This window comes from Bubalus bubalis, chromosome 15 (assembly GCF_019923935.1).
Source record: "Bubalus bubalis isolate 160015118507 breed Murrah chromosome 15, NDDB_SH_1, whole genome shotgun sequence".
NCBI lineage: Eukaryota > Metazoa > Chordata > Mammalia > Artiodactyla > Bovidae > Bubalus > Bubalus bubalis.
This window is the reverse complement of record NC_059171.1, coordinates 29,986,848-30,000,219: the sequence shown is the minus strand read 5'-3', so window position 1 is coordinate 30,000,219 and position 13,372 is coordinate 29,986,848. Positions and strand designations below refer to the sequence as shown.

Sequence of the window (13,372 nt, the reverse complement as noted above, 5' to 3'; positions counted from 1 at the left end):
CCCAAATTATAAAAATAGTTGTAAAATAGTCAATGCTCAGGAATGTATTCATTTAAATGTAGTTTATAAATAACAAAAGGTTTCAATTCAACACAATAGTTATTTTATTGCTTTCCTTCCTTGAACAATATGCTTAAGACCTAATGTATTAGGTCTTAAATTTATTTTTATAACCACAAAAAATGGGCTAGTTAGATAATTGATTATTTGTGAAAAAATAGTGATTTGTGATTAGTGATTTGTGATTTGTGAAAATAGTGATTTGTGAAAAAGTTAATATTTTTACCTAAACTAATTGTCTTGTTCTACTTCATGCATATCATCTTGTAACTATTAATTTTGGAAACACCTCCTGTCCAAGTTAAATTGTTAATGTTTGTCATTTCTAATTTAAATTGCTATTAACCTAGACTATATTACATGCAAATATGTGTAATTGACCTTTATAAACACGTTTCACTCCTTAAACCTATAAGGCCATTCTAGTTTTGGCATAGTTTACTCTTTTATCCAAATTTATTTCATGATCATCTCATTGATTTTTCATGTCTTTGTGGTATTGATTGAGAGATGGTTCTGAATTAGAGAGTCTCTGAATTCATAAAACATTGTGTTTGTGTAGTTCTAAAGTTTCTCTAGTTATATCTTGAGCTATTATAGTAACACTGCTCCTAGTCTTCTGGATTTTCTTATAGAAGCTTCTCTTTGTGAGTCAATCACAAAACTGAAGGTACTTAAGTTTGGGGCTTTATGTAAATCTTTATATGTGTTCTTTGTACTACTAGAATATTTATGTGAGATCTGTTGGTCTTAAACATACAGGGACATGCTTTCATGACAATAAAAAATATATATATATATCCTTTATCTAGAATCCAAATGTACAACCTAACTTCAATGCTTAAAACCATTCAGTAATGCTAGTTAAAGTTTTTTGAGGGCATCCTATGTTCCTGAAACTATCTATGTCTTATACATGTATTGTTTTCTTTATGCATCAAAATATTCATGTGAAGTTGGTATAATTTTGCATTTATTTTATAGGTGAGGAAACTGAGACATAGAGATTATCTCAGATTTTACCACAAAAAGGCAAGAAACTAGTGGAACCAGGATGCACACAGAGTACAGAAGTTTTGTTCTTAATAACTCTGAATTTTACTTCCATTAACCACAGTAGGAAAATACAACCTTCTACATTGATTAAGATTATAAAGATTGTTTATATAGTCTATATCCTGTCTTCCTTTTCAGCATTTTTAACTGCCCTTTCCAAAACACTGTAATATGTTTTACAAAAAATGCTCCCCTTTTTTCTTCCATAAAAGAAGGAAAAATAACATAAAACATTATCCACTTAACATGCCAAGACAGCATACTCACCTTCCTCTTCATTATTATGAACTGATAAAATATATATTTTTTTAGTACTCACAGAAGTTAGTTCCTATGAAATAATTATTTAAATAGAAGACAGCCTTCATATATTGTGCTTGTTCTGCTACACTGAAGCCATCTTTTAAAACAACCCCCTCTCTAGCTCCACCCAGAATTTCTTCAGAGCATGGTTGCTTATGTTGCTAATTGATCTTTGCTTTTCCAGCATGTGTGTAACACAGTAAGAATATACAATTGGTACCAGTAATTGCTCATGTAATGAATGAATGGTCCCTACCTGCCAGATTCTATTTATCATTTTACTTATCTTTATTCTTTAGACTTAAATTTTATGGGTAGAATCTATCACTTGGGTTTCCCAGGCGGCTCAGTAGTAAAGAATCTGCTTGCCAATGCAGAAGACACAAGAGACATGGGTTCGATCACTGGGTGGGAAAGAGCCCCTAGAATAGGAAATGGCAACCCGCTCTAGTATTTCTTGCCTGGAAAATTCTGTGGACAGAAGATTCCTGACAGGCTACAGTCCATGGGGTCACAAAGAGGCAGACATGATTGAGCGACTGACTGAGCATACGCACAAACACACATTTATTACTGAGAACTCAGTTTTTCAGAATAATGCTAGGTCAAATGTTAAATAGGTAAACATAAGTACGAAAAGTTGAGAATCAGGGTAAACATGAGTGAAGCCTGTACAACATATTTCTAAACATATACTGCTACTTGTCAGTGACTTTTTTAAAAAAAATTATTTTAATTGGAGGCTAATTACTTTACAATATTGTGGTGCTTTTTGCCATACATTCACATGAATCAGCCATGGGTGTACATGTGTTCCCCATCCTGAACCTCCCTCCGACCTCCCTCCCCATCCCATCCCTCAGGGTCATCCCAGTACACCAGCCTTGAGCATCCTGTCTCATGCATGGAACCTGGACTGGCCATCTATTTCACATATGATAATATACATGTTTCAATGCTATTCTCTCAAATCGTCCCACTCTTGCCTTCTCCCACAGAGACCAACAGTCTGTTCTTTACATCTGTGTCTCTTTTGCTGTCTCACATGTAAAGTCATCATTACCATCTTTCTAAATTCCATATATATGCATTAATATACTGTATTGGTGTTTTTCTTTCTAACCTACTTCTCTCTGTATAATTGGTTCCAGTTTCATCCACTTCATTAGAACTGATTTAAATGCATTATTTTTAATAGCTGAGTAATATTCCATTGTATACCACAGCTTTCTTATCCATTTGTCTGCCAATGGACATGTAGGTTGCTTCCATGTCCTGGCTATTGTAAACAGTGCTGCAATGAACATTGGGGTACACGTGTCTCTTTCAGTTCTGGTTTCCTTGGTGTGTATGCCTAGCAGTGGGATTGCTGGGTCATATGGCAGTTCTATTTGCAGTTTTTCAAGGAATCTCCACACTGTTCTCCATAGTGGCTGTACTAGTTTGCATTCCCACCAACAGTGTAAGAGGGTTCCTTTTTCTCTGCACCCTCTCCAGCATTTATTGTTTGGAGACTTTTGGATCGCAGCTATTCTGACTGGCGTGAAATGGTACCTCACTGTGGTTTTGATTTGCATTTCTCTGATAATGAGTGATGTTGAGCATCTTTTCATATGTTTGTTAGCCATCTGTATGTCTTCTTTGGAGAAATGTCTATTTAGTTCTTTGGCCCATTTTTTGATTGGGTTGCTTATTTTTCTGAAATTGAGCTGCAGGAGCTGCTTATATATTTTTGAGATTAATTCTTTGTCCGTTGCTTCATTTGCTATTATTTTCTTCCAATCTGAAGGCTGTCTTTTCACCTTGCTTATAGTTTCCTCTGTTGTGCAAAAACTTTTAAGTTTAATTAGATCCCATTTGTTTATTTTTGCTTCTATTTCCATTACTCTGGGAGGTGGGTCATAGAGGATCCTGCTATGATTTACATCAGAAAGTGTTTTGCCTATGTTTTCCTCTAGGAGTTATATAGTTTCTGGTCTTACATTTAGATCTTTAATCCATTTTGAGTTTATTTTTGTGTATGGTGTTAGAAAGTGTTCTAGTTTCATTCTTTACAAGTGGTTGACCAGTTTTCCCAGCACCACTTGCTTTTGAAGTCGAAATTGTTCCATCTGAAAAACTTTATTGACAGACATTTACGTTACATTTTGTTATTCAGTCGCTCAGTCATGTCTGACTCTTTGCAACCCCATGGACTGCAGCATGCCAGGCTTCCCTGTTCTTCACTATCTCCTGGAGTTTGCTCAAATTCATGTCCGTTGGGTTGGTGATGCTATCTAACCATCTTCTCCAATGCGCTCTTCTCCTGCCTTCAATCTTTCCCAGCACCAAGGTCTTTTCCAGTGAGTCGGTTGTTTACATCAGGTGACCAAAGTATTGGAGTTTCACTTCAGTGTCAGTCCTTCCAATGAATATTTAGGGTTTATTTCCTTTAGGATTGACTAGTTTGATGTCCTTGCTATCTAAGGGACTCCCAAGAGTCTTCTCCAGTACCACAGTTCAAAAACATCCATTTTTTAGCTTTCAGACTTCTTTATGGTCCAACTCTCACATCTGTACATGACTAATGAAAAAACAATAGTTTTAACTGTAAGGACCTTTGTTGACAAAGTAATGTCTCTGCTTTTTAATATGTTGTCTAGGTTTATCATAGCTTTTTTTCAAAGGAGCATGCATCTTTTAAATTCATGGCTGCAGTCACCATCTGCAGTGATTTTTGAACCCAAGAAAATAATATCTGTCACCGCTTCCTCTTTTCCCCCTTCTGTTTGTCATGATGTGATGGGACCAGATGCCATGATCTTAGCTTTTTGAATGTTGAGTTTTAAACCAGCTTTTTCTCTCTTCCTCCCTCATTAAGAGGCTCTTTAGTTCCTCTTCACTTCCTGCCATTAGAGTGGGATTATCTGCATATCTGAGGTTGTTGGTATTTCTTCCAACAATCTTGATTCCAGCTTGAGCTTCATCCAGGCGATCATTTTGCATGATGTACTCTGCATATAAGTTAAATAAACAGAGTTAAAATATATGTGTACATGTTACATAATAATATGTGACAAGTTTTGTTTAGTAGATTAGTTAATACAAGGTACATTCTGTTGAAAAAGTCTGTATACTTATCATTGCTGATTTCTCCAAGTCCTGCAACTAGTAGCCCAGCTCATATTGAATTCATCCTTTATCACCTTCTACATTATTCTCAAACCATTATCTTATAATGATAAATATTAAATGCCAAGTGATAATTCTAACATATCAAAAAAATCATTAAATGAGGTGCAAACCTAGAAATAATAGTTATTTTGTATCCATTATTTAGAGAAAAATTTTAAATTGAAGACCTGCAGTATTTTTAAAATAAGATCTTCATTATCATTGAATACAAGCACTGGTCCAAAGACATATGGTTCAGTTCCTGTTGATTTCTCTTGCATGCATGCTAAGTCACTTCAGTCGTGTCCGATTTTTTGCAGCCCTATGGACTGTAGCCCGCCATGCTTCTTTGTTCCCAGGAGATTCTTCAGGCAAGAATACTGGAGTGGGTTGCCATGCCCTCCTCCAGGGGATCTTCCTGACCCAGGGATCGAACTTGTGTATCTTAAGTCTCCTGCATTTGCAGGAAATAAATCCAGGATTTTTGGTTATTTTCAATAAATTTGTATATGGGTTGTCATGTCAAATTCATAAAGTGTTTTTTTTTTTCCTTTTTACATAACAGTGTTACTGGGAGTCTTAGCAATAATTAAACTTTCTTCTCCCTTTCTCCCTATCTCATTGCATTAAGGATTTATTAATATCATTATGGAATACTATATATGTATATATTCAAAATGGTCAAATACAAATGTTATGATTTACACCATTTTCTCCTTCAGATTGTTTTGTGAACAAAATTAAAGAATATTTTTGTTTATAAATAAATTTTTGAAATTGAAGGACTGAGGTTTTAATATTTACAGCCAGGGTAACTGCCCACAGTAATTTAATAGCATATATAATTAATTCTGTGCAACTTTTGATGTGGATTTTTCCTTGTATTCATTTCTGTTTATTTTTGGCTATAGCACTTAATTCATTGAACCAATTCCCATTAAAAAAGTTCACTCAAAGAGCATCTTTGATTGCCAGAGACATAATCTTACAAAATTTATACCCTTAAAGATGAAAATGACTCAATATGTTGATTGGCTAAGCTTAGTTAAGCAGGAGAGAGCTGTTTGAAACATTTTACAAATACCTTTTCTTTGTTGATTCCTGCAAATAACCTACTGGTATTGTTACTTAGAAATCAGTGAAAAATAATAAACACATTTTTAAACTACTGAGTTTAATCACTCAGTTTTGTAAATTAAAAAAATGACTTAAAATATGAACTGCAGTTTTTTAAGATATTTCTATTTTATTTTCTTTAGTGCATGTAAAATAATTGAATGCAAAAAAAAGTGAGAGGGGTTGTTAATATATGACTTCTCTTTCTTATCTAATTACTTCATTAGCTTATTTCCTTCCCTGAGACAATCTTATTAAACAGATTAGAGTGTCAAACTCAAACTTTTCTAGGAAAACAGAAGGCAATATGTTTTTATACCCCGAAATTCTCTACTAATTCTAATTTATCTACTAGATTTTATTGTTGTTATTCAGTCGCTCAGTCATGTCTGACTCTTTGCGACTCCAAGGACTGTAGCATGCCAGGCTTCCCTGTCCTTTACTGTCTCCCACTGTTTGCTCAAACTCATATCCATTGAGTCGATGATGCCCTCCAACCATGTCATCCTTGGTCACCCCCTTCTCCTCCTGCCTTCAGTCTTTCCCGGTATCAGGGAAAAGGAAAGATACATCCATCTACTAAATAAGTGATGTTATTATTTGCATTCCATTATATAACTTTTAGAAATGCAGGAATATATAATAAAGTGCATAAAATCACCAATAATTTCATATCAAGAATCTTAACTACTGCTAATATTTCACATATTTCCTTTTGGTCATTTTTGTCTGTGATTATTCGCATATAAGAATTTTTAACATACAAAATTATTAATGCATAGTCTATAGAGTTTATATCATGTTTTAAGTTAAAACTCTTTCATAAATATTTTGCTATATATACATACCTTATGGAAAAAAATCTCTCTTAAAAATGAGTCTCATTATTTTGTGGCATCACTGTGTAATATTTTCTTTATCCTCCCAGAGGAGAAAATCAACACTTAGGGAAATTAGTAGTTTTTTATGTATATGACCCTGACTAGAGTACTTGATAGAAAGAAAGAGAAATGAACATGTAATTAATTTAGCCTTCTTAGCAAAAATGATCACATAAATGACCTTAATGGTAAAGGATAATACATGTACTGTTCAGAACATCCAATATGCTACTTTTCCTTGTTCTAAAGTAAACTCCGGGAGTTGGTGAGGCCTGGCATGCTGCAGTCCATAGGGTTGCAAACAGTCAGACACGACTGAGTGACTGAACTGAACTTAAATGAACTGAAAAGGAAAATGAAACCATATTGACCAGATGTATATGTTTATATCATAACTGTTCTATTTGGTTAATCATTCTTAGAAAGCTTTCTATAAAATCAGATGAATTTAATGTATAAGACCCATTAGTGGATGTTGAATGAGATGAAAGTAAATGTAACATCATTTTTGTCTTTTCTTGGATTTCAAAAGTAATATGGAAAGTGCAACATTAACTCTTAAAAAGTAGGTCACAATTTAAGGATAAGTTAACTTTCCTGGTTCTATAAATTCAAGATTACAAAAGATCAAGAAACATGGAGCTTGACATATGTTTAGAGACCTAGCTAATTGTGGCACCAGCATTGAAATTCTAGTCTATATGACTCAGTCTCCTTTAGGACTACCTCAAGTGCATTCCTAAATGACCAGTTTGCTCCTCATCTTTACAACCTTACTTTCCAATCTAACCACAACTCTATCCAGTCACTGCTTTTATTTAATTTTCTATCCTTTAATTTGTACCTACTCTCACCATTATGTTATTAGATAAAGTTTCTTCCATTTGCAAAGGCAGACATTTGTATTTATTAAGAGATACAATAGAATGCTCTTTCTTTCTCATTCTATTCATTCATCTTTACGAAGAATGTTTATTGAGTGCTTCCTTAAGACTGAGTGATTTAAGCCACCCTTATGGAATTTATATTCTCAGAAGGGGATAAATATTGAATAACTAATTACATAATTATTCATTATTAATTTATGTCAAATGCAACAAAGATGATGGATAGGGTGGTGTTAAGTATGATAGCATCTATCAGAGAGAAATAACATGGTCAAGGAGTGAAAGAATCTATATGATATTGTCATACTTTTTGTTGTTACTCAGTCAATGAGTCATATCCAACTCTTTACGACCTCCTGGACCAAGGCATGCCAGACTTCCCTGTCCTTCACTATCTTCTGAAGTTGCTTTCCTGAATTGTTGATGCCCTCCAACCATCTTATCCTCTGTTGCTCCCTTGTCCTCCTGCCCTAAATCTTTCACAGCATCAGGGTATTTTCCAACAAGTCAGCTCTTTGCATAAGGTGGCCAAAGTATTGTTATTCTTTAGAATTTAGGTTTTAATGACTTTTAAATAAATGATTATATACAGTGAATATTTATAATGAGTATACACACACGCACATAATGATTTTGGAGTGGTGACTGCTTCCTCTCATCCATTCAGATATGTATTGCATGCATGCTAAGTTGCTTCAGACATATTCAACTCTTTGCAACCCTGTGGACATAGCCCACTAGGCTCCTCTGTCCATGGGTTTCTCTAGGCAAGAATACTGGATTGGGTAGCCATTTCCTCCTCCAGGGGATCTTCCTGACCCAAGGATTGTACCTGGCTCTCTTACCTCTCCTACATTGGCAGACAGGTTCTTTACTACTAGCTCCACCTGGGAAACCATCAGATATGTATTGCTGCTAAGTTGCTTCAGTCGTGTCCGACTCTGTGCGACCCCACAGATGGCAGCCCACTAGGCTCCTCTGTCCCTGGGATTCTCCAGGCAAGAATACTGGAGTGGGTTGCCATTTCCTTCTCCACAGATATGTATTAGATTAGCTCCAAATGTGAACTATAGAGAAATAGATAACAAACATTGGCTTCTATTGAAGATAAAAAGGTTTTTGATAGTAATATATTCACATGTTTAAAAAATGTTTTGGCAAAAAAATCAAACAATTTTTGAGCATTTAAATGAATAATTTTAGAAATAAGGCCATTTGCAGAAACATGGATTGACCTAGAGATTATCATACTAAGTAAGTCAGAAAAAGACAAATACTGGATGGCACCACTTATATGTAAAACCTAAAATATGACACAAATGAACTTATCTATGAAACAGACTCTGACATGGATAACAGACTTGTAGTTGCCAAGAGAGAGGGAGGGTAGGATGGACAGAGTAGCAATTTGAGGTTTGTAGATGTAAACTATTTTATAAAAAATGGATAAATAATAAGATCCTGATGTATATAGCACAGAGAACTGTATTCAATATCCTGTGATAAACTATACTGGAAAATAATATAAAATATATATATATATAAATATATATAGTATATATATAATAACTGAATCACTTTGCTATACAGCATAAATTAACACAACATGGTAAGTCAAATATACTTCAATTAAAAAAACGCTAAACTAAATGAAACATTTTAGAAAAACATTTTATTTTTAGTATGCTTTTATTTTTTATATTGAAAAATAAGTTGTTAATGTAAAAATAATGCAAGTGTTTTGAATTATCATCTCCATTTCAGAAAAAGCTACCAAGTGATATGGACAAAATAGCAAATATTTTTTAGTCATTTTACTTAGAATGTTTTAGAAATATAATTCCATTTTATTATCACAGTAAATTATTATTTTTATTTAGCGAGTTTCTTTTTAGGAATTTTTACTTGTATCACAGAAGATGTTTAGGCTGAGAATTAAAGAAGAGTTTAGGTATAATCACACAGCTAATTAATGGTTGGTGCCAATGAAAATTCAAATAGTTCTATGGTGTAGTTCCCAAGCACATTGCTGTAACCATATACAGTTAAATCTTATTCACAGAATATCCTTAATGTCTCAGTGTAAATCTAGTTTTAATGACATCAATATTCAATTATGGTAATTTAGGCATGATTTAAGCATTCATCATTTGAAAGTTACATTTTACTGCTAATTATTCTTAGCTATTGGTTTGGATTCCTGTCCTGAACCACAGACTCCTAGCAGTGGGATTAAAATTGGAGACAGATACATGGTTGGTGATGTAGTATCCTTTCAGTGTGATCAAGGCTATTCTCTTCAGGTAGGTCTATTTTAAAATTTTAGCTTTGAATTTCATTACCCTTTCAGAATATTTTAACAAATTAATGATTAATAATACAGAAGTTATAAAACAATACTGATCTCAGGCTGCATAATTTAACATTATTAAATCAAAAGGTATTCAATTTGTCAATGAGGTATTTGTGAGAGAAATTGCTGGAATGAACTAAATTGTTTTGTTTGCAAGTAATCAAAGATGATTTTGGAATCAAAATAAATGTTTCCTTTTATCTCTGTACACATAAGATATAAAAATTAAACTCCTAGATTTTCAGAATTTGCAAATAAAAATGAAAGTGCTACTTAAAGCATTAAATAAAGCTTCCATGATAATAAATTCCCCAGATTCATTAACAAAATGACTACAAATAAGTTTTGCTAAAAATATGGAGTTACAGCATAAATTCTCAATTTATGTATTTATATTAATAATCTTTTGCAAGTTTTTTAAAGGGTCTGAATTTATGGCCTCATAAAAATCTCCCTGAAGCATAGACCTATTAAGAAAGAAAGGGAAAAAAATGAGACAGAAACTATTTCACGTGTTAAATCAATAAATTCCTTAGAGGAAATAAAATTGAAAATGAATGATTTATAGTCTTTAAACTTTTATTCCTAATTATTAGTCTCAGTAGAACATTAAGTTTTTCTAGACTCTATATAAATTTAATATACCTTAGTTGACTTTTCATATTTTTATAAAAAAATTTTATAATCATTTTTTATCTATCTCACCTTGAGTATTATAGCACTTTATTATAAACCACTATGTACATGGCCATTTCCCTTGTGTAATTATTGCAGTACCTTAGTAGAACATGTTTTGGTAGAACAATGTTAAAATCACAATTTTAATGTGATATACAGTCTTAATTTTTCTACCAAAATCTTGTTATTTTTTTACATTTTAACACAAGTGTATATAATTACCTTCCTTGTTTTAAGTCACACTAAGATTTTCAATAGTATTAAAAATATTACAATGCAATATATTATTTTCATAAGTATCACTCACTATCCTGTGTGATATTTAGACTTTTAAAAATGTGTACTGAACTGTACTGTCTTGTTTATATAGGGCCATTCTCATATTACATGTATGCCTGGACCTGTAAGAAGATGGAATTATCCAATCCCAATTTGTTTGGGTGAGTTAAAGAACTATAAATTATTTATTAGATATTTTAAAGATAAACCTTGTATATGTTGTTTTTCAAACATAAAGTTTGACTTTTGCAGGTTTTATGAAAATTATATTCCCAGATAAATGTTCCCATTTTTTTTTAAATTTTAGAGCTTTACATTTTTTTGTCCCAACGTAATTATCAATGTATGGCTTAAAACTACAAATTGAGAAACGGTATTAGGTTTTCTGATTCCCAGAGTGTTTTCTCAGTATAATGTTGTAGAATTACTCATACTCATAGATCAGGAAAACAAGTAAATATTCTACTGCTTACTCTTGAGCCAAAATAGGTAAGAAAGCTAGAGTCTACCAAAGGGAGCATGACACCCCATGAGATGTATGATGTATCAAAAGAACACTTGAGACTTTGAAATTTGAGCCCAAATATTTACCCTAATTTAATGCAGCTTCCAGTTATTTCTATCCACCTTAATTCTTTTCATTTTTAAAATTCTGGTGTCTGTGTGCCACCATTAATATGCTGGGCTCTACAGAGTATGAAATCAGTGCAGGTGGTGACCGCAGCCATGAAACTGAAAGCCGCTTACTCCTTGGAAGGAAAGTTATGACCAACCTAGACAGCATATTCAAAAGCAGAGACATTACTTTGCCAACAAAGGTTCATCTAGTCAAGGCTATGGTTTTTCCTGTGGTCATGTATGGATGTGAGAGTTGAACTGTGAAGAAGGCTGAGTGCCGAAGAATTGATGCTTTTGAACTGTGGTGTTGGAGAAGACTCTTGAGAGTCCCTTGGACTGCAAGGAGATCCAACCAGTCCATTCTGAAGGAGATCAGCCCTGGGATTTCTTTGGAGGGAATGATGCTAAAGCTGAAACTCCAGTACTTTGGCCACCTCATGTGAAGAGTTGACTCATTGGAAAAGACTCTGATGCTGGGAGGGAGTGGGGGCAGGAGGAGAAGGGGACGACAGAGGATGAGATGGCGGGATGACATCACTTACTCGATGGACGTGAGTCTGGGTGAACTCCGGGAGTTGGTGATGGATAGGGAGGCCTGGCGTGCTGTGATTCATGGGGTCTCAAAGAGTCAGACACAACTGAGCAACTGAACTGAACTGAACTGATACAGTATGAAAAGAAAGTGTGAGTTATGATCTCCATCATTAAAACATTTGTTTACCATTTAGAGTTGTAGAAATAAATGAAATGAAATAGGAGAGTGATTTAGTGTTTACTGCCATTGACTACCTGATGGAATTTAAGAAAGATGAGAATCGTGTTGACTGAAACCATTGGGAAATATAGGCAGTCAATAAAATTTACAAAGGGTATTGAATAGCAGATGTAATTAAATGAATGAAGAAGATTACCCTTTCTGAGTAGGAAGAAAATAAAAGAATTGGTGTGACCTAAAAACCTACCAATTTACAGTGAACAAACCTGTAATGTGTTAGTTTCCTTGGGCTAGTGTAACAAAATGCTATGGACTAAATGACTTCAACAACAGAAGTTTATTTTGTCACATTTCTAGAAGCTAGAAGTTCAAGGTCAAGGTTGTGGCAGGGTTGTATTTTTGGAGTACTTCTTTCCTTGACTTGTAGAAGATGATCTCCCTACATCTTGACATGGCCTTTTCACTGTGAGGGAGCTCCCCGATAGTACACCAGTACTATTAGATTAGAGCTCCCTACCCTCATGACTTTATTTAACTTTAACTATCTCCTTAAAAGAGATATCACTTATCTCCAAATGCAGTCACATTTGGGAGTTAGGGCTTTAACATGTGAATATTAGGAGGACACAATTCAGGCTGTGATGCCTATGTGCCATATGCACAATTTTTGTTAGAGAATACTGGAAATTAATGTTTGAGTAAAGATGTCTGTTATTGACAAACAATATTAAAAGCATTCAGACTTTAGATTGAATGACAATTTTGGAAGGATTTATTTCTTTAGGTATTATAAATAACTTATGCATATAATACCAATTACAAATTGCATGTATACATATAGTAATTATTATAAAAATTATATATACAGATAATGTCATTTATGTAAGTGTTATGAATATGGGGTATGTATATATCCAATTAAGTATAAAATTGAGATGATAAAGATTAAAATAATATATATATTTTGCTGATGTGAAAGCAGAGAGTTTCGGTCTTTTATTCATTACTGTTCTTTACTTCCAAGAACAGTTAGTATCTTAAGTACATACCTGATAAATATAGTTTAGTGAACAAATTAAAGTTTTAGATTCTAGTATGTATAGTTTTTATGATATCTTTCTTGACATTCACTTAGAATGATGGAGAAAATGTTTCCATTTTGCTGTATTAGTAGCTTCGGTTATTACTCTTAACAAATTGCTTAGTTTTTATGTAAATATTGTGTTTTGATTAAATCTATATTCCATTGAATATTGTTAACAAGGGAAGTATT

At 33.5% G+C, this 13,372-nt stretch overlaps 1 protein-coding gene across 2 annotated transcripts in view; it reads left to right on the top strand.

Annotated features, from left to right (window-relative positions):
* The window catches only part of CSMD3 (CUB and Sushi multiple domains 3), a 1,458,322-nt gene that overhangs the window by 1,293,312 nt on the left and 151,638 nt on the right, over positions 1–13,372 (top strand). For both annotated transcript variants that reach the window (XM_044928635.1, XM_025265188.2), the window contains 2 exons: positions 9,641–9,759; positions 10,858–10,927. In XM_044928635.1, coding sequence (XP_044784570.1) covers positions 9,641–9,759; positions 10,858–10,927 — 189 coding nt within the window. The remainder of the gene's footprint in view (positions 1–9,640; positions 9,760–10,857; positions 10,928–13,372) is intronic.